At 31.5% G+C, this 23,018-nt stretch overlaps 2 protein-coding genes across 2 annotated transcripts; one reads left to right on the top strand and one right to left on the bottom strand.

Moving 5' to 3' along the window:
* Positions 1-4,258: 4,258 nt before the first annotated feature.
* LOTGIDRAFT_121605 (hypothetical protein) lies at positions 4,259-13,498 on the bottom strand (the record flags this gene model as incomplete). The annotated part of the gene is made up of 6 exons (XM_009058997.1): positions 4,259-5,315; positions 5,880-6,104; positions 6,846-6,886; positions 11,643-11,827; positions 12,420-12,572; positions 13,084-13,498. 6 exons carry the CDS (start codon positions 13,496-13,498, stop codon positions 4,259-4,261), a joined length of 2,076 nt encoding a protein of 691 aa, XP_009057245.1.
* Positions 13,499-13,725: 227 nt separating this feature from the next.
* Positions 13,726-22,709, top strand: LOTGIDRAFT_233250 (hypothetical protein; the record flags this gene model as incomplete). Its single annotated transcript, XM_009058996.1, has 15 exons — positions 13,726-13,827; positions 14,667-14,897; positions 15,551-15,709; positions 16,016-16,133; positions 16,561-16,646; positions 16,883-17,000; positions 17,676-17,778; positions 18,617-18,761; positions 19,211-19,304; positions 19,663-19,853; positions 20,108-20,203; positions 20,490-20,625; positions 20,837-21,004; positions 21,359-21,821; positions 22,148-22,709. The coding sequence occupies 14 exons, from the start codon at positions 13,726-13,728 to the stop codon at positions 21,565-21,567; spliced, it is 1,956 nt and encodes a 651-aa protein (XP_009057244.1). The 3' UTR covers positions 21,568-21,821; positions 22,148-22,709.
* Between the last annotated feature and the right edge of the window lie 309 nt (positions 22,710-23,018).

The raw sequence follows: 23,018 nt of genomic DNA, 5'->3' as shown, positions 1-23,018 counted from the left end.
AAGTAGGTTATTTTTTAATTCTTCAAAGCTTGTAAAAGCATTGTATCCTGGATGTGGGTAATTATTGCCCCTGTTTTGGAATACTAAAAACAGAACTTTAAGAATTTGGAATAAATTTTGTAGACATCAAATTTTACCCTTGAGACTGAACATATTTTCTTGTCTACTAACTAAAAGACAACAGCAAATTATTGTATATACACAGTAAAAATCCTAAATAGGGTGTTTTAATGAAAGTCTAAAACAGACAATATATGGTTCAATCTGGCCACAAACACTGCTTGCTCTAATTTTGAATTGACCAATTTGTCTTGCTTGGCTTTGCATAAATCACTATTCCACTAGGAACTAAGTGACTAGCACAATACATCGTCATGAGGCATGCTCAAGGTCATAGCAAAAGATTAGCTGAGCTATATTGGCTTATATGAATTGTAAAAGTACAAAAATAACAACTACAACAGGTGAGCATTTTGGATTGGATATGGGCCCATATACAGACGTTCATTTTTAAAATAATTCAAAAGGCCTAATGATTAAAAGATATAACATTGTCCATTTAAACATTCAATAAAACCCTAGTGAGTGAGTTACAATATATGTTAAAATATGCCTCATGCATAGCTGGTATAATATGGACAACAACAATAACATTGTGTGTAGAATAATATTTAATGTAGCTGCATGTGGAGGGATTAGTGTTCTCAACAACAATCTTATATATAAACAAACAAACAAACACACACCCACCAACCCTCCTTCTATATCATGATAAGCATGATTCCCTTAGTCTACAAGTGATAAAAGCATTTGAAAAACACTACCTTCAACCTAGGGCTGGGCGATATATGGGTATAGAAATTTATATGATTAATAATATTGCCTCATTTAGAAATACTGAAATATTGATATATGATAATTATCACGATATACAGCCGAATTTTGTCTCAATAAAATCATTTGCACAATTTTAATAAGTAACTCAATATTTTGAACAGATGTTTTGTTTGATGAAAGAAATTAACATTTTGTTTCAAACACTAATAAAAACCATACTATAGAAATATAGCAATATATACCCACCCATATTGGGATATATTAATAATAGATATGGAGATATTAACCAATATCGCCCAGACCTACGACTTTAATCTTATATTTGTCCCGTCCCCAGCAGTGTGAAACATGCTTTATTATCTAAAATAATATTACACAAAACTGTTCCATTTGTTTTATGCCAGAGAATGATCTTTTGTTATTAAAAATTTAACTTAACTTAACTGCATCATCTAGCAGTAATTAATATTTACAGGAGCATTATGATAAAATACCTTTAAAAAGAGGTATAGCTAACATCATGGATTTTCATAAGAAGAAGAATTGTTGATGTCAATACCCTTTGAAAAATCTTGGCTTCCATAAAGCTGTTGTCGCCCATTTCTAAAGCAAATTAGTTTTCACCAACAATTTGAAAATATGATAGGATTAGCAAATAATCACACCAAATTTCAATTGTGTTTTGGGCTAATTAAGTTAAATTTTGATTCGAATTTCATGCAGTAGCAATTTTAAATGTTCCATTTGCCGACTTCAAATCCATCTTGCCAATGACATCAGTTCCCTAAGGTTATGGATACTACGCCATTGAAAGTTGACATATATTTCTAGCTTTGGTTGAATTTGATTCTCAGATCTATGTGATAAATTTTAATTTTGGTCAATCAAATGAAATAATTGGATGGCACGGGGTCAATTTAATGTGCAAATACAACGCTTTACCACTTTGATTGAAGCCTTAATTTGAAAGTTAAAGGTTTATATAAATTAATATGACCAAAATCTGTGCAAGTTTTATAGTTTATGTGGCAACATTAGAATATTGCTATTCTGCAGCATAAATCAAACACAAGCAGATTAACAACAAAAACAAGCAAAATAAATATATACAAAATAAAAACAATTAATGTAAAAGTTTGGTTCATAAAAGACTAAATGGGATTAAAAAAAATATACATTTTTAAACTATATTTACAAACACCGACTTGGAATAAATCTTAAATTGTAATCAATAAAAAAAAAATAATTATTTTAAAGACATAAGTAACCATTCATTATCAACCAACAGGATTTAAGGAAAACTTGCAAATTGCTGTCCTTATCTACTAATCATTCTAAATTCCCTTTAGGTGTCTGTGGTTTGTTTTTTTTGACCAAATTGATTCTATTTAGTAACAGTTTTTTGACATAGCAACCAAAGACCTTTGATGGTAAATCGGAATGGAGAAAATAGAAGTTTTTAGTATTCCATGGGCTCTAAAACCTATATTTAAGTTACAATACATTAAATACTTCAATTCCTGTTTTTGTCCATAAAAAGGGATCTATTTAGATTTAATAGATAAATCAACAATATTCTGTTAACTAGGATATACATATACAAGTGTAAAAGTTTTAACCAGAAACTAGACTCATATTCAAATGAATTATCCATATACAAAGTATATTTTTTGCACCAAAAAGGGTTTAAAAAAAAGTGTTATTATATTATAACTGAAACCTTTTTTTTTTTTTGAAAATCTAGAAAATATCGATTTATAAGTCACATAATATATAATCTAAAATCTTCAAAAACTGCACCTAAAATGCTTAAAGAGAACAATTTAAAAGTAGCACTAATCTTAAAGATAGATAAAATGGCAAACTGTAGTAGCACTAAACTGATTGTACATAAAAAATAATTTTCATATTTTTGGTAGATAGAAAGAACAGGGGAAATTTCCACTTAAAATAACTCAGCAAGGGAAAGAAAAAAAATTCAGATTGGATTTTGACTAAGATCTCTTACACCGGGAAAATTTGGATGATTCGAATTATTTAGGTTCCATAAATCAACCTGTAACCAATAATGATTTAATGATTTCACATTACCAATGATTTGATTCATGATTTGATCATACTAGTTGTAATCATCATGATGTATTATGGATTCACAACATCACAAATATTGCTGCAAAGTCTAGATTCCAAGCGTTATACATTAAAAAACCATAAAGAAATGTTGTGTTGAGGAATAATGAGTGATATGACCCATTTGGTTCCACTGTCTCTCAATGCTGCAATTACAATTTTATAAAGTACCTATTATTACTAAATACCTTGATTAATATCTTGGACAACTAAGACAGAACTATATATATGATCAAGGGTCAAAAATTGTGGTACGTATCCAAACCCCTTGAACAATAATTATAAGAATGCATGAAAATCTGTACAGAGACTAATATTATAGACAATTTATATATAATATATGTACAAATGGCAGGATTATCTTCTCAAACATCATCTTTCTCCACTTTTAATATTGCTGATATGTTTCTTTAATAATGTATGTGAATTCTTAAGATACTTTTTTCCAAAAAAAATGTGACTGGAACGAAAATTCACTATCCAAATATCCTTAAAGAAATAGATGCACCATTTTTTGGGCCAAATTGTAACTTAGTCTCAGAAATATGAATTTTTTTTAGCTAAGTCAATCAGTAATAGTGTTCACAGCTCAAATTTGTGACCAAGTGTTTGAAAGATTGGTCGTCTTTTCTTGAGATACTACAATATATAGAAAAGACATCTATAGAAATAGGAAAAGAAATTCCTAGAAGGAATTATGCTATTTTCGTCTATTTTCTAATACTTCTGAAGACTAGTGACGTATATTGAACACCCCAAAATAGCACATCTGTCCCTTTAACTCTAGATACTTGGTAACTGAATAAAACAATTTATAGTAAAAACATTTACATTTTTATTTTGTAAATAATCTTTTGTTTCTATGCTTCTGTAATCAATCTCTTTAAGTTAAAAACACTTTTAAATCAGTAAACATAAATCAGCAACAAATGGTGGAGAAAAACTAAAATTTAGGATAAAATGAATTTTCCACAAGGTGTGGTAGCAAGGTCAAGGTTTCTAATAACCCTAAAACAATAATAATAATAATAATGATAATCAAAATATAACAAACAATACTGTCAAAATACTTCTGTATGCTTGGAAATGTGGCTTTTATAATGTTGGTAACCGGTAAGCTTCTATAAAACTTAATAACATTATATATACGAATAGTTGTGTTTCAAATACATAATTAAATGACCTTCAAAGAGACACTGGTTTGGGAATATTTTTTGTAGGAAATTGCTCATATTTATATGCATACAGAAGTTTTTGACAGTGTCTTAAAACCAACAACAAATTTGAAAAGTTATTCTCGTCGCGTTCTTTTACGAACTGACAAATCAAATTCAGCTCCACCTCGCTTTGATTGTTTCATATGAACTTGGGACTGAGCAGTCAACTGCAGTTTAATTGCACTAGCATTTAATTTTGCTGATGTGAAAATCTTTCTCAAGCCTTTCATTTTTGCACTTCGTAAGGATAAAGAGACAGGATTGATGCCTGAAAGATAATCATTGCTTGTTCCTTCACTGTCTGTGTCAGCTACCACATCAGAGTCTTTACGACACAACATCATGTCAGCAGGACTATCTGCTTTTAACATAGAGTCCATAGTTAAACCAATGAATGGCGTACCATTAGATTTGGTGCTTAAAAAGTCCTCGATATCCACACGAGAGTCTGTTGGTGTACTATTTGTTGTGGTAGATGCTGAAGCTGTGGTAAAAGGCTCACCACTGCCCAATAAATAATCTTTATTCAAAATAGAGTCACCACATGCTTGCGATAAAGCTTGAATGTTTGGATTTGGGGTCTCATTTTTCCCATTGTCACCCACTTTCGAGACTAAATCTTTTATTGTGGATTGTATTTGATCTTCCTTAGAATTTCCATTCACACTGTCATTCGCATTAGCCCCATTTTCATGCTTCCCAACTTTATCTGACCCCACTGAGCGTCGCTGACCACGTAATGAAGGACCAGATTTAGACTCGCTATGAGATCCCCGACGCTTTTCATGTTCGTTATTTTCTTCATCAGAATTGTCATCGTCATCACTGTCACCTTCTGAGGCAACTGTTAAAAATTCACGGACTTTTGGATCAAATTTAGATAGAGAAAACACCATATGGTGTGCCCAGGTGATATGAAGAACTGGCGTAGAACTATCCTCTTCCCATTCACAGATCCCATCATAAAATCGTAACAAATTCGCATAAACTTCAGGATCTCTCAATAACGGTAATTTTAAAGGATCGGAACTATTTTCATTAGAGACAGCTTTCACAATATTAGGAATAAATTCATTAGCAATTTCCAGAAATTCCTTATAAATTTCTTCATCTTGTCTGTTATAGTTAAAACTGAAATAGATGACATGAAATATCTAATTAATCCATTACACAATTCTTCAATCTTCTATCATAAAATGACAATCTAAGCTTAAATAATATTCAGTTACCAAGGTTTAAAGGGATTGTAAAGAAGTGTTCTAGCCTTTTTATGTGTATCATGGACACCTTTGAATGCTATTTGAGACATTCCAGTTCTTCGTCTGGTGCCCGTGGTTCCTGCAATTCCAAAGTTTACTGCAGCTACTGCCAAAGGAATTTATAACCAACCTACCACTGGACCACAATAACATAATAATATATGTTAGCTCCCTTACAAGATGGTGGCATTTCTAACTTAAAATTGCCAAATCAGTCACATTTTGCTTCACTGTTGCCTTATTAAAATTTCTACTACATCTTATATTGATTATAAATTTTTAATGGAAGAGTTGTATGATATTTGTGCAAATCAGGGAGCGAAATATCTTATTTATGAAAAAATGGTCTGTTTTGAATATAGTAAGACAACCATTTGCTACATCAAGTTATCCACTATCTATCTATTTATGTACCAGTACACAGATTTCTACTTACTTGCTAACAACAGCTGCAGCTTCAGACCAGGCTAAAATAGCAGCTTTATAATGTCTTTTACGGTATAAATAAGCTCCAAGATATGTATACGGATAGACATGTTTATTGTCATAGTACTTCTTAGAAGCATCAATAGCCTGCAGATACAATGATTTACAAGATGGTCGACCAGGACTTGGATTAATTTCTTCTAAATCTCCTAGGTTACCTAGCGCCATTGGATACCTGAAATAACAATATGAGAATATCCAAATAATTATATCTATAGATTTAGAAAAATTTTCAACTATTTTCTGAGCAAAGTAAAGTTCTTTGAATTTTTTTTATGAGAATTAGAATTGCAGCCTCAAAATGGTATCATTAGTCTTGGATAGTCTTTGTGTTGATAATAATATAATTTTTTGTAAGTTTACATTGAAAAGAAACACATTTCCCTCCTAGAAATTTCAACCCCAAAATATCACAAATAAGCATGTATGCATGTTTTATCACACAACAGTACTGTTTTCGTGTTCATAACGCAGGTCTATAACTATGCAAATTATTCATCCATCATGTAAACAGAACAACATGGCATTCTTTGAACTTGACAACTCGAGTGTTACAAACAAGGACACTTTGCAAAATGATGCAAAAAGGTGGATCTCACAATGAAAATGGAAAAAGTTCCAAGGAATTGAAAAAAATTATGCATTTAATGATAGACGTATGATAAAAAGAATCCTATGTAATGTGAAATTTATGAAATTTGTTGCCAGATGAAATATTTCCCTTGCCGTCAATCTTATGTCATTCTGAACCAGGATATTGCCGGAATACATAACGTATATGTAATTAGTAATTAAGATTGTCTGAGATAACTCATATCAGATTGCATCCTATTGACTGGTTCCTCAAGGGAATATATCAAGATATAGGATAAAGATAACATGATATAAAGATAACATGATTAGCTTTATAACTTACTTCTGTATATGTTGTTTATCATATAACACCCACAGAAGATCCTGAAATACAGAAAATACCAAAATTATTAAAAGACAAAACCCAAAGTTGTTATTCAGAGTTTCGCGCTGATCTATTTAAGCAGTACAAAGATATTGGCGATGGAAAAAAAGTTTAAGTTGATAAGACTGTGGAATACGGCTTACTGACTAATCAAGCCATCACAAGAAAACACTCAAAAGCACAAATGCGCCATTTTGGAGGGTTGATTAGAGTCTTGAATATATGTGAATAGTCTTCAGAAGTACTAGAAAGGCACGGAAATCGCATAATTCCTCCTTTATATGGCAGTGTCTCAAGAAAAGATGACTTGTCTTATTAACTATCAAACGCTGATAATTCTGAACGCACATGGATGTGAAGACTCAAATTTTGATGGTGAGCTGTGAACACTATTACTGATGGCTTAGCTAAAAAATTCCGTTTCTGAGACTAAAGTACAATTGGTCAAAAAAATGGCTCATCTGTATTCCCTTAAGTTTTAGTATTCCTTTATAAACAATGTTCCTAATATTTTAAAACTTTTTAAGAGAGAGCTAGGGGACTTGCGTCTCCTACAGCAATACCGTAGTTATCATAATGGACAGGAAATTGGATTAACAAGCTATTGATTAGAATGAAAGTAAACAGTAGAGTGTTGCTTTCTGTATTTTAATAATAAATCATAGTGAATTCTAATCAATATCAAACTTTAAAACAAAACATTTCATTTGTTTAGCTAGGTTTCATCCTTTTCACTTTATTGATTTCATCACTTCCTTAAAATTTTCAATTAAAATTTAATTCTCTTTTCCGCATTCATATCTTAAGAATTTTTCATTTTATTATTTTAGTTTATTTAATTTTACGTAGAATCCTCAAAATTAATGGAATAAATTGATTTTTTATAATGATGTTCAAAATGGAGTGACAGATGTTATTGCATCATCTTTAACTTTTTGATAAAGGAATACATGTTTTTTTATTTGCTTGATATTACTATGCATATCACTTTTCAGAATAGGAATCAGACTATCGGTTCCCTTAAGTTTAACAAAACAGGAGGTTAATGAGACAGAAACGGATTTGGGTATATGTAAATAGTCTTCAAAATTACAAAAATGTACAAGAATCGCACAATTTCTTCACAAATACCTCAAACGTAGAATTTCACTTTCTATTTCTATATATGTCTTTTCTATACAGAGTCTTGAGAAAAGCCGAGTTGTTATTTTACACACACATAATTCTAGACACACATGGATTTGAAGGCTCAAATTTCGATGAGCTGTGAATACTATTACTGATAAGGTTGACTACAAAATTCGTTTCTGAGATTAAAGTACGCTTGGTCAAAAATTTTGTGAATATGTCCCTTTAAGACTGTTGCCATTAATGCTATAATGTAATTATCATTCTTTTATGAAGATGAGTAATTTCTTGACTCTATGCAAAAAAGCCAAAAGAGCCCAAGAAATGACAGCAGACTTAGTATGTTTTTGTTTCACTGTATTGAGCTCCATGTCTCTTTAAATTTGTAAGAGCTACACATAAAAGAAACATTGTAGCAGCAGATCCTTACCCTACATGATATTAGATAAGGGTAAAATGAGAAAGTATTGAAGGCAGTGATATATATAACTGTCATGGCTATAGTTATTCATATTACACTAGCTAGATGACAATCAATAAATATGTCATTAATGTCATCAAATCATACATTTAATGTATTATCATACAAATTATAGATATTATCAATTTCTTCAGATAATCAGTTAAATGTTGGAACAAATTATTGTCTGTATTTCATTTTAGTTATCAATATGACTTATCATACATGTATCTTAAAGGGACAGTTGCGCTATTTTTTTGATCAAACATATCTTAGTCTCGGAAACAGGAATTTTTTTCAGTTAAGCCAATCAGTAATAGTGTTCACAGCTCACAGTTGAAATTTGAGTCTTCAAATCCATGTGTCCAGAATTATCTGTGTTTGAAAGTTAAAAAGACGAGTCATCTTTTCTTGATACACTGCCATATATAGAAAAGACATCTATAGAAATAGTTTGAGATATTTTTGAAGGAATTATGTGATTTTTGTACTTCTTTAGTACTTCTGAAGACTATTTACAAATCAACCCTCCAAAATGGTACAGCTGTCCTTTTTAAAAGAACCTAGTTTAATATCAAAGTTCATTGAAAAAACTAGTACAATAAGCTGTTGTACAGTTGATTTATGGCCTCTGAGAGTAAATTTGCTTAATTGGCCTGATAAGACTGATACAAAAAATCTTACACCATTTCAGAAAGTCATTTAAGCTAATTCTACGTTTTTCAGCTTTGTTGATTCATTATAATTGGCAATATTACACATTGTAATTCACAGTTTACCAGTATCTTTGTGATATATTATGTCATGGGCCTACAACACCATGGTCAATAAGTGTATATCATGGGTGACCGCTTGAAACCTACTATAACGAATTACTTTTCGAGAAAAATGCAAAAAACTATCTGTACTTTTTTATTACTGCTATATGTGTGTTTTCATTCTTTGAAAATTTATATCTCGTATAACAATTTCAGTAATGTGTTATTTAAGTGGTGATTTTTAGGGTTAGGTATTTACAATCAAGCTAAGAATAAGAGGTTTTGATCATGAATTCTGTGCTTTTACGAGCTTTTAAGTGCTACCAAAAAGCCAAAATGACCAAATATGGCATATACATGGTTTCAAGCGGTCACCCATGATATATTCATCAGTGGACTTGCCTGGTAACTAAAAAAACAACAGAATCCTTGTATATGATATAAATCCATTAAACAAGTTGATTAATGAAAAAACAATTAATATGAGTATGAATTTATGGAGGGATTCTGTTGTATAATTATGACACCAGGTAAAGCCATTGATAAATACAGACCCATTTTAGCTAAGATTAAAAATTTCATTTTTTTTAGTCATCCTAAGAGGTAGGACTCCCAATTTCAAGAATTCAATAAACATGTACTGGTATAAAAAATTCTAGAAACTAATATATCTAACTACAATATGTGACTGCACATAAAGAAAGCATCAATTTATTGTATTTTCTATACCGTCAGTGTTATATTTTGATTTAGGGTGGGGCTTGATTAGCTACTTCTCTGATCAATATTTCATAAAAGGCTATTCAAGTAGGCTGTGTAGCACTGAACAATGGATTTCAAATGAAAAGGAAGTTTTAACTTTATATATTATCTTCAGAAACACCTCCATGCACCCTTAAGCTTTTCTTTATTCAATAATTCACCAAATTCTGTTGAAACTCTAGTTGTCGAGGAAGTTAATACTAAATTTCATACTTGTATATGGCAGAAATCAGAGTTTTTTTTATACCTTAGCTAAAAGATTAAAGAGTTTCTCTATACCTTAGCTAAATGACTAAAAGAGTTTCTCATGCTACCACACATGGATTTGAAGGCTCAAATTTCAACGGGGAGCTGTAAACACTATTACTGATAAGCTTAGCAAAAAATTCCCGTTTCTGATACTAAAGTGTTATTTGTCAAAAAGAATGGCACACCAGTCCCTTAAAAGATGATCCAAACAGCTGAACTTGACCTTTGACAGTCACATCTTTAGGAAACTGATGACTACCTACAATTGAACCGTGGTTGGAAAAATGAACAGTTCATGAAAGCATATGTTTCATTTCAGGCAGCCAAAACTAAAACCTACATAAATACTGTAATTGACTAATCATATTAGCTTAATGTTAATGTAGCTTTAAAGTTCTTTACAAAAAAAATAAGTCTTCCTTGTTGAATTTCCTTTTCTTTAACATAAGAAAAATTGTTTTTGTTCTTCTTGGTTCATATTTCTTCCTCAATCATATTCTATCAAAGCTATTTGTTATATATTTAAAGGTTCAACTTTAAGACAATTGCATAATGACCTAGTTTAGTCATTGAATAGAAACAGTGCTTTTATTTGCAAATGTTCTGGGTTAGAAAACATACAATTTAAAAATACAATTGTTAGACAAATTTTTAACCTTAAAACAAAATTCCAATAGAAAAACTTTCAGCAGATTATAGAATTATTGATAAAATCTGATTTTAATGGTTTGTGCAAAAGTGGAATCATAATCAAGCTCTGTGTTTTGTAAAATTAGGTACTGCACACCTCAGACATGAAAACTATATCTAAAATGCATTAACAATGCTATGACCTGTAAAAGTAATTAAATGTAATATGATTCTTGGTGTTTAAAACTGTGGACTAGCAGTATGTGGTGGTCATAGACTTGATTAGTTGTTAATGACACTATTACAGATCAAACGTTTCTCATGGTGAGCAATTTCTCATGTTTGTGTGTAGGGCTGTAAATAGAAACTTTCAATGCCCATATACATTTCAAAGGCTTAAAAAAATTTGGGAATCATTTAATGAGACAGGTGCGCCAGTTTGGGGGTTGATTTGAGTCTTTAATATATGTAAATAGTCTTAGAAAGTACTGTACTAGAAATGTACGTAAATCAAATAATTCATTCAAAAATATCTCAAACTAAGAATTTTGAGAAATAGTGCTTTAAGAAAAGACAACTAGTCTCTATTTAACTTTAAAACAAATATAATTCTGGATGTACATGGATTTGAAGGCTCAAATCTTGATGGTGAGCCAGTTGTGAATTACTGATTGGCTTAGCTTAAAATATTCCCTCTTCTAAGACCAAGATATGATTGGTAAAAAAAAAATGGCTCATCTGTCCCTTTAATGAATATATCTAAGTTACCTGTTGTAGGCTACTCATTTCTACACTGTCCTTGGTTGCACTGATAGATGGATTGATACCAGAAACCAAAGCAGCCACTTCCATTTCTTTAGTACAGATTACAGCTTGACCACACAGATATAACCAACTTTTCTCTGTTACTTCTAAACCTACTGGCTGTCCTCTCTTATCTTCATTACCTTTCCCTAAAAAAATATAAATATACAGGCTCTTCAATCTGAACAAAGTCTAATAGGCCTTTGGGACAGTGTCAAAGAAGAATAAACCTACTTTATAATTTGCTTTTTGCTTCATTGTGCCAGTCATGAAATTTGACTTTTTGCATTTTTGATTCATTGTGCCCGTCATGAAATATGACTTTTTGCATTTTTGATTCATTGTGCCGTTATGAAATTTGACTTTTTGCATTTTTGATTCATTGTGCCAGTCATGAAATTTGACTTTTTGCATTTTTGATTCATTGTGCCCGTCATGAAATATGACTTTTTGCATTTTTGATTCATTGTGCCGTTATGAAATTTGACTTTATATGTTGTTGCTTCATTGTGCCAGTCATGAAATTTGATTTTTTGTGTTGTTGTTTCATTGAACCAGTCCTGGAGTTTGAGTTCTTGCTGCAATACTACTGGTACTGAAAAAAGCATCTGAATAAGAGCTTAAAGCTTAAAGCTTAAAAAAACATCTTCATAAAAAGTCAGATATGGTTTACGTCAGAAAGCTTTTATAGACCTCAACAATATTAATTAGAGTATTAGAAGAATTGTTTCGAAATCATACCATGCCATGTTACTTCTGCAGTATCTGTGCCATCTTCACCAAAAACTACCCATGCATGATCTTCGGACAGTGCAAGGTGTACATCATTGAAACCTAACACTTGGAATGCTGCAACAACTGCAAATGCAACGCCAAAACAATCTAATTTGTTCCCTGCAATGGAAAAAAATATAAGCTTATTATTTTACTGAAAAAAACTGCAAATTATGTTAAAAACATAAAGAATCATTCTGCAAAAGCAATATATGTCTTTCCATTAATAATATACAACCATGTAGACCTTAAAAACATTATTCAATGATTCTCATCAACTTTCAAGTAGACCTGGAACTGAAAATTAAGGCAAGGCGGGTTGATTTAAGCTTATAAAATTTAATAACTTGAATCAAAGAATTCAAAATGGCCTGTGAATAAAATCAATAGTACATCATTGTCAGCTAGACCTTTTTTAATAATTATCAGTTATTGACAGTACAAAAATATTTCAATCAGTAAATTTACTAATTCAGCATTATAAAATAATACTAACTTCAATAATTAAAAAATGATTACAGTAATTAAGTCACTTCAATTGAAATCACTTAAGTAGGTCAATGTGATCATGACATGCACGTGTAACTGTTGGATTATGACTCACGTGTAGGCGTGACTGTTATGTACTCACCTGTGAGATAACTGTATAGCGACTGAAGATGGGCTTTATCTTTGTAATAACTCCTTGTTAGTCGACTCCAAATAATGTCCGACACTCTTTTGACTAGTTCTCGTGTGGCAACATCTTTTCTTAATGATGACAGGTCAACACCACTCTTGACATCCGTTATAAACTTTGTATACAAAGCTTCAATAGTGGACAGTTCGATAACTGGGAAAATGGGCTCCAAAGTCTTCGAATGGTTATCACTTCCTGACACGTTTCTATTGATTGTCAACTTATGTTCTGTAGCTCCAATAACAGTAGATAACAGAGCTAAATTAGGCCCATCACTACATTCGAGTTGATCAACGAATAAATCGACCACGGCTTGACTACTTTCAAGTGGGAAATGTTGTTTTTCGCGATCTCTAAAGCCCGCCATCTTGTTGCATTTCTCACGTAAAAATTTTTAGTCCTTAAACCAAATATTTTTTAAGCCTATTTCTGTCCTAATTTAACTCATACGACCTAGCATTGATTTTCACTGATAGTAATTTCAAAGTTAGAAGATTCGTCAGTAGAAATGCTAAATATAAGCCGATGATTCATAATAATGATAAAAATATATTCCAAGACGTAGTTGTTGGAGGCTATTAATATACAACCAAGATGGCTGACGATTCTGCTGTGAATGAATCAGCGCAAGTTGTTTCAAGGAATACTGATAATGGCACAACTGTACAGTCTCAAAATGATACTCAAGAGAATCAGGTTTTAATATATTTTGTACTTATACTCAATCAGTTACAACAAATGTGTCCTTGGTTCTGTATTTCACTCATAACCGCAAACTTCTGCACGTGGATATCGTTCCGTGTCTGTCTGTTTACTTGGTCAACTGGACATTTGACTTTTGTGTCTTTCACAATAATGCATATTTATGACTGGACATCTGTGAGTCATCACTTTTTATTTAATTGGCACATTTCTATGACTAGTCCCACAATTTTCGGCTGGTGTAGAGACAGAACAAATAGGCTCTGTTAAATGGGGACTTCCGCATCTCTCTCTGCAGATGCAGGGGCCCAGGGATTTTAAACTTGATTAGATAGCTCAGATGAAAGGTGAAGATTCTTATAGTTCAGTCATACCATTATTTTCTCCCTACATCATTTAGTCCCGTGTCCTGTTCCAACAAAGTTTTTTTAACGAAAAATATTCACCAGAGTCTGGAATAGAGACAAATGTTTCAGACTATGACTATGTAGGATATAGGCTAAACCTTGTATTAGGGAGGAAGTAATAAATATGCGCATACATGCTGTTTCATGATTTTCAAACTGGCACGCCGGTTTTAGAATTAGAGGATGATTATGCATAAACAACAATAAATATATGAGTACATAACAAGTAGGATACACGTAAAGAAATGCCCAAATTAATTGCCAAGATGTAGGTGGTTCTGAAATTTTTTTTTAGCAAAGCCAATATAAGCAGTCAAGTATATATTCTGTTAATTAATAGTACTGAGTTTAAAGTTAATAAAAATAACCTTACAATACATGAGAATGTTTGTTTTGAGATCTGTTCAATTATTAATTTTATTTCAGGTGGAAGGATCTGAAAATCAACCTGCACAACCACAGGGCTTTAATTTTTGGTCAACAATAAAGACATTGTTTGTTAGAATGCTCTTTATTTACCTAATTTCAAGCTTCTTCCGTAGATCACCAACAAATCCTACACCAAACACTACTCAAGATGGATCCCCAGCACCTGTAAATAAATTAAATGGACCTTCTGGACCTGCCACTAATCTATTCTCTAAAGGCACTATAATGGTTAGTGATTGAGTAAAGTTTTATTTTGGTTAAGTTTGTGTCATTGACTCATTATTAAAGCGAATTAGTGGGATAGGCTCAAAATATTGAGACAGAGCTAATAAGTTGTGCTAAACTTTGTCAGTTTTTAAAATTATTTATCCTGAGCTAGATAAGGCACTTCATCCCCATTCATTTATGTGTCACAGTTTTTCTGCAATGTGTGAAGTTTTGCATTTTAAATTTATAGCTGAACTACGAAAAACAAGGATATCATTTTATTTCTGACATTAATGTTATTTCCAAAATGGCATATTTTGTATTTTGTGAAAAAAGTGGAAAAGGGGTTACTACATTAAATCACAAGTTGTGTATGAAGTAAGGTGAAACCCCCTATTATATATCTTAGTATGATTTTACCATAGAAGATATATTTGAATATTTATGAGTATGTTAATTTATTGAAATTATCATAAGCTTCACAAAATAACTTACAATAGAGCTATGTGAACAGGTTGCATTTTATTAACCTTTTATTAATGAATTTTCTGAATTGAGGTCATTTTCAAATTTGGCCTAATGTTTGGGTAAACTGTGAACTAACAAAGAAGCCTTGTAGTAGGGGTCCACTTGTTGATATTCTGCACCATCTTTAATAAATGTAATGATTTTAGGACCTATATGTGTACATATCAGAACAAGAAGATTTCACAGATTTTGATAATGAACAGGCCTTGTTTTGGACAAAGAAAAATCTGATATATGGCGATTGGACAGATGGAGAAAATGGAGATGGAACATTTGAACACAGTGGAAAGATTCCTGCGTCTCAGGTACATTTTTTGGTAAAAATCTATAAGATCATGTAGTCCTGTAAGCCCTGTAATCTACAAACTGTGGAAGTTTCCAGTTAGTTTGATTTTGAAAACGGTTGGGCTGATGATGAACTGGCAAAATTCCCTTCCTTGATCACTGCATGGCATTTATGATAATTTATTTGATTTCAAATCAATTACTGATTCAATTGAACGAAGTGCAGAAAATGAATAATTTTTGTTTGTTTCGACCATGCCATTATCTCTTAAGAACTTTAATTTAAACTTTAGTTGTTTTCATTTGATGTCCATTTGATTTTATAGAAATTGCAGAACAATGGATCTCTATATCTACATGCATACTTTGTCAGTGAAGGAAGATCACCAGATCCAAGCAATAAAGGAAAATACAGCAAAAGGAAAACAGTCTACAGATCTAAACGTATGTAGGCTTATTCTTGTATCATAAAATCATCTTCAAAAATATGGTTGGATGATCCGACTCAGATCTGGTCAGAATTTTCAAGAAAAACACCTGAAGCAAAACATTGTATTTGATTACCAACTCAACATCACTGTTTATAATATGTACAAATATCAACTTTATTTCAAAGGGTTACTTCCTCTTAGGATGACCACAAATTTGAAATTTAAAACCTTGTTAAAATATTTCTTTGTTCATCAGTGGACTTAGCTATAGCTATACAACAGAATTAGTTATAACACCTGGTAAGTGTAACTGATGAAGAATTTTTTTAAAGACTATCAGTGGATGTATCTTGACGTAAGGTTCTTATTATGAACTATTTCTTCTGCATTTGCATTCTGCCTGATTATTTATCAAGTGGTCATTATTATTTTTATTTCAGAATTGAATAAATTTAAAAAGAGAACCTTTCATAGCTCTGTCAATTTATTAACTGGTGAAACAGATGTTCATCCAGATCTTATCAAGGTACTATAAATAAGTTATATTATTAGATAGTAAACTTATTGTAAGATGACTAATGCTTTGTTCGTTACCTGCTGTAAAAAACCTGATATAATTTTCTGAGACTTAAATACAAGTGATAAAAGAAATAGAAATTATGTGTATTATCTTTTTATGTCCAATGCAGCCTTATAGCCTAAGACAAATTTCCTCGAGCTAATTTTGATAACATTGTATTTCATTATATAATTATATTTCAGAAAGAAAATATGTCATCATTTGAGATCTTATCACACTGGCATCCTAATTTAACATTGAATCTACTAGATGATCATTCACCATGGATGAGAGGCTCAGTTCCACCACCTTTAGATGAATGTAGGTCAATTTGTCAAACCAAAACCACCATTAAAATGTTTTTAAGGATTTAAAAAAAATTTCAGTAATTTATGTGTATCAGATACACTTATCGCTTCCATTTGCACTAGTCATAAATTTAACAACTGCTTTCTACAGAAACTACTTGGACATTTGTTTGTGTGAATGGCATTTATGATAGTGACGTCATAATTTAGCCTTGATTATATTTTAATGCTGGTTCAGGAGTGAGAGTGTACTCCTAAACATATACAAAGACTAGAATAAAACTTGAATGTCACTTTGAGGTGTCAACATTGTTAATTTAGGAAATACAGAATGTAACATGAAGTTTTTTAATATAGTAACGTAAAACAAGAAGTATAGAATTAGGCATGTCTGCTTTCTTGGGCCTTACATTCTTTGATCCCTAGAAAGTTGAAAGCATAATAAAGCTACTACAGCTACTTGGCATGAATTGTTTTGTTGCTAGAGTAAAAAAATAATTCAACTTTCAACATAATAAAATAAATGCTCTATACCGTACCTTATATTCATAGTTGGTATCGTTTCTAGTTGAGCTTCATGATAAAAAACTGTTTAAATCAGTCAAAAAGGTCATAATCTCATATTATTGAATTTCCATATTTGTATTATCAGAATAATGCTATAAAATTCTATGTTATTCTATTACAGATATAGATTTTGTACCTGGATTAAATCACTATTATCCTGTGATATATTTTAATGATTATTGGAATTTACAAAGAGACTATACACCCATTAATGATACTCTAAAGTAAGTTATCTTGACTTTTATAAAGCCTGGATCGAAACAGGGTTCCATTTAAACCGTATAGCATCTTGAGAGTCAAAATGACCGTTTTGCAATCCATTTGTTCCTTGGACAGTCAAGATTAAAATTTATCACAATGATCTGCAATTCCAATTGTATATGTTCTGTGGAAATTTCTGGCCAAATCAATAAATATACAGAAGCTCTCGATGGTCTTCATAACCATAAGATAACTAAATTTAAATTGAATCTGGATCCTAATGACCCAGGTCCCTCTTCATTTTGAGATCAAACAAGAATGAACTTTAGCAGTTGTGGCAAAATTTCCTCCATTGCACAGTGTATTATAATTTCTTCAGTCTGGAGCAGAATATTGACACTCAAGCTTACGACTGTGCATGGAATTGGGAGCTTACATAGAATAAAAATCTGTGTTTTAGGGACACTGAAAGAATGCACTACCTGCTGATAGACTTGACCTAAGCTTGACATTTCCATTTATTGATGGGAGCCGCGGTGGCTCAGTACGTTAGACAGTCCAGGGTTCAATCCCGGCATAGGTTGAGATAATACCTTCGGTCCCGTGTGCTGTGCATGTTAAAGATCCCTCGGAAATTGGAAATAATAAACAACAGACTTACACCATGTCCTGGCAAAATTTACCTCATTGCACCTTGCATGGCGTTGCCCATCTTCATTAACCCACAGTTTGCAGAAAGGTGGGAGTTAAAACTCCATTCATTTTATTTCCATTTATTGAAATTTTATACAAAAATGTCTGTATGGCCCATGTTGATATGTCATTGACATTATTATGACATGTTTTATTTTTTTTTTTTAGAGTCCTGAATTTTACTCTGACCTATTCCCCTATCTCACTGTTTAAATGGCAGATGTATGCTGCTCAAGGTATGAGAAATAAATGGTACTCATTTATGGGTGGTGATATGATGGAAGAATCAGACCAAGATCAAGATTCTTTAAAGGTAATTTTTCCCTGATTCTATAGGACAAGAAAAGATTTCTTCATAAATAGAACTTAAAGGGATTGTAAAGATATTTTCTACATTTTTTATGTGTTTAGGGGACATTGATAGCACATCAGTTTGAATTGCATAGGAAGATATAGGTCCCCATCTTAAAACAAACAAACTAACAATCAACATTTCATTTCAAATAGTTTGCTTCAAATATAACCAGGAATCAAATGAGCAACAGGATTTGTACCTATTTTTACTTTATTGTGGCACCATATATCACTTACGACTGGGTATATCAACTCGGCTTTCCTCTCCTCTAAGAAATAGATGGTAATTTTAGACATTTTACCCAGATATAAAATATAGAATTATTGTGCAGAAATGGTCACTTTAAATCTATTGTTTTACATAATTTTTGTGTTGGACGCCATAATAGTTCATGTGTTATATTTCAGACTGCATTTATTGAGACTAACCCCTATCTATTAGGTATGACTATTGTAGTCTCTATTTTACACAGTATCTTTGAATTCTTAGCTTTTAAAAATGGTAAGTTTATTAGTTTTTTTAAGATAATACTAAGCAAAAGGAATGAGACTAATGTTTTATGGTGTAAGTTTAGAGATCAATTTTTAGTTGAGCCTAAGATTTTTGACATGGGCATAGGTTATAGCATAATAAATGTGTCTGTTAAGCTGTGCTTTATTGTCAAAAAATTGTTTTAGTGGTGAAAATGACAAATTGAAAGAATTTCGGCAAACTCCAAGCATTTTTTGGGAGCAAAAATCTGAACGAATATTTTTGAGTTGTAAAGGCTTGAAATTTAGTTGTTAATATCCCATTTCCTCTGGATTGATATTTCTTTCTGAAAAACTAAAATTCTAATTTAAATTTTGATTTCTTTCAGATATCCAGTTTTGGAAAAGTCGTAAATCTCTGGAAGGATTATCAGTTCGATCTGTATTTTTTAACGTATTTCAATCATTAATAGTATTATTATATGTTATGGACAATGAGACCAATACAGTGGTTCGAATCAGTATATTTATAGGATTAGGCATTGAAATATGGAAAATTCACAAAGTTATGGATGTCAAGGTAATAATTGTTTTATATAGATACATACTGTGTGTTTTGTCTCCTGTTTGAAAGTTCAAGATTTGGAAAAGGAAGTGTGCAATATGGTATGTTTTATCCAAACAGTATCACAAAATATGGCATTTTTTTCAATTCAAAACTACCACAGAAAGCTTTAATCAAAGATTGACTGACAGAAGGTTTGCACACTTATCGTCTGTAGTAATGAATATACATGGCCAGTCTATATTATGGTTATAACATTGTATTTTTAGTTTGACAGAGAAAGAAGAGTCTTTGGTATATTTCCTAGAATTAGTATCACAGATAAATCAAGTTATACACAATCTAATACTAAACAGTATGATATGGTATGTTGGAGCAATTGGTATTTGATCATAATTGTAATTGTATAACAAGCCTTTAGGAGAGGTGTGAAGACATATCCATATACAATCTGATAAAGTTGCATTTTGTTAAATTAAAAAGGAAGACAAATTCTAAACAACTTTTTTTTCTGAAAAGTTTACATTTGATGCACATGATATACTTACTATTTGAACACCATTAATTGAAGAAAAAATTATTTCTGACAAGACTTATAACAAATACTGAACTGGAACCGGAATTTGATTTACGTTATTTATTCAATTTCAGTTAGCATTTAAATATTTATCATGGTTGTTGTATCCATTGATAATAGGCTATGCTATATATTCATTATTATATCAAGAACATAAAGGCTGGTATTCCTGGGTACTTGGTATGATGTATGGTTTCTTACTCACTTTTGGTAAGTTGTTAGCATGTAAAACTCCATTCATTTTCATTTTCCTGCTTTATGTATGCACTGTTTCCACATTAGACGGTTGCAAATTGATAAAATGTAGGTTTATGCTACTGCCTTAGTGATTTTCCTCATTGAACACTGTATGGCGTGTTAAACCTCAACAAGACCAGAAAATCAGAACCAGTATGTCAACTGATGTAATTTTATATTTCAGGTTTTATAATGATGACTCCACAGTTATTTATTAATTATAAACTAAAATCAGTAGCTCATCTACCATGGCGTATGTTAACATATAAAGCATTAAATACCTTTATAGATGATATATTTGCTTTTGTTATCAAGATGCCAACACTGTATAGATTAGGTTGTCTACGTGATGGTAAGTTGGTTACTTGTTGATGGGAATCAAATTTAGAATTTTACAGTTTACTTTTAAGTTTCATCTGATCAACTACACCAATATAAGGCTTACAGATGGTAATAGAAACTACCATTTCTGAGATTCAGAGATTTTCCAGTATCGGCTTTTATCCACTATTCTGATGTATATTTAGAGAGTTTAATTTATCCTTACTCCACTCTTACTTTACTCCATTTAGCATTTAGGTTTTTACCATGGTGTGTCTGTAGTCAAGATTATCTGGTCATAGTTCTCTAGAAATACAGGAACACCAGATGTCAAAGGGGAAAGTTGAAATGCTTACAGCTAACAATTCTGCTTTATTTTTTTCAGATGTGATATTTTTTATCTATTTATATCAAAGATGGATTTATAGAGTTGATCCCACCAGAGTCAATGAATTTGGTGTTAGTCAAGAAATGTTAGAACAAAATGGTGATGCCAAACCAGTTGAAGGAGAAGAAGATACCCAAGCCATAGAAGGAGGAGATGGTGATCTCTCTTCTCAACCTAAAACAGAACAAGATAAAAAGGAGGATTAACTTATGTATATTGAAATTATTGGCTTTATCATATTGGGACAATGGAGTCATATTTGGAAATTATCCTATAGTTTACAACAGATTTCTTTTGCTGTCAACTGGACCAATAGCCTATATGATTTAAAGGGGTCGAAATTAGTTCGTTATTATTGAACTGCATTGGCCAAGATATCACAGATTGCAAAGTGATTCCTAAAGCCAATTTATGATAAAGTCTAATCTTAAATTATTATTCCCATAGAAATATCAAATTGATCATTGTGTTTGTAATGATGTGTGTTTAAGAGAGTCTATAGATTGTATGAGAATCCTTTGTTGTGTTGGTGCAATACATACTATTTTAGTTGGCTTGTAAAGTTTGTTAGAACAGTTATGATTTTGAAACTTAGCTGANAATATAGAGGGCAAAGTTTTTCACATCCATTCAGGTCTGATTCAAAAGTATAACACATTAAAGGGATTGTCAAATGGTTTTCTAAATTTAGATCAAATAAGGCCCTTTGCGTTTAGTGACGTCATCAAATACTTTGCTTTAGTGAAATTGCAGGCGTCTGTTTGAAAATTGAAAGTGTGCAAATTGATGCTATCAGTGTCCCCGATACACATTACTAAATTTAGAAAAACGTTTTACAATCCCTTTAAAACATAACCACAAACAGTGCATTTTACTTTTAGGTAGTCTAAGTAGTATAGCTTGTTTAGTTTTAATTTATTCTACACAAAAAATAAAGTAAACTGTTAATGAATTAGACCTGGATGAGCAAAGATACCTTTGCTTGAATATACCTTAAAACATATGAACACTGAGTAAAATATTCATCTTAGCCTAAAATATCAATCAAAATAGAAAAAGATCAAATGCAAATAGTATCCGCTTTTCTTATGTACATTAAGTAAATGATATAAAATAGTACAAGTAGAATGAATTTGCTGCCAAGTTGAGCATGTATTTTAGAGATTGAAGAGTGTTCCTGTAGGTTAATTATATGCAGACTATTTTTGATGAAAGACATCCAATTTTATGTTATATTTGAATCCCCAGTTATTGTAATATTTCATTAGAAATCCTCATATTGTTCATGTACCATTTGTAATTTGAGATTCATTTTTAGCAAGATATAAAAAAATAAATTTTAATACTTTGTCTTGTACTTTACACCAAACACAAGCACCTGTATGTAGAATTTGGCAGTATAATTGAGAAATGGTATTTGTGCACATTTGAAATGGTTTAAAACATTGGCATTAGCTGTCTGTTTATTGACCTCCAAATATAATGTGGATTTATTATGCTATATATTTTGATTGGCCCCAAGGTGTTTGCAAATATCTTCTGTGAATTGTATATTCAAGATTGGCTAAGTGACCAGTGATTATCAGCGACTAGTTTCGTTCGTGTTTGAACTTTGACTGATTAGACTCACATTGTGGGTTCCTGGTGCGAGATTACC

Source organism: Lottia gigantea (assembly GCF_000327385.1).
Source record: "Lottia gigantea unplaced genomic scaffold LOTGIsca_37, whole genome shotgun sequence".
NCBI classification, from domain to species: domain Eukaryota; kingdom Metazoa; phylum Mollusca; class Gastropoda; family Lottiidae; genus Lottia; species Lottia gigantea.
Note: the sequence above shows the minus strand (reverse complement) of the source record. Positions and strands in the feature narration are given on the sequence as shown.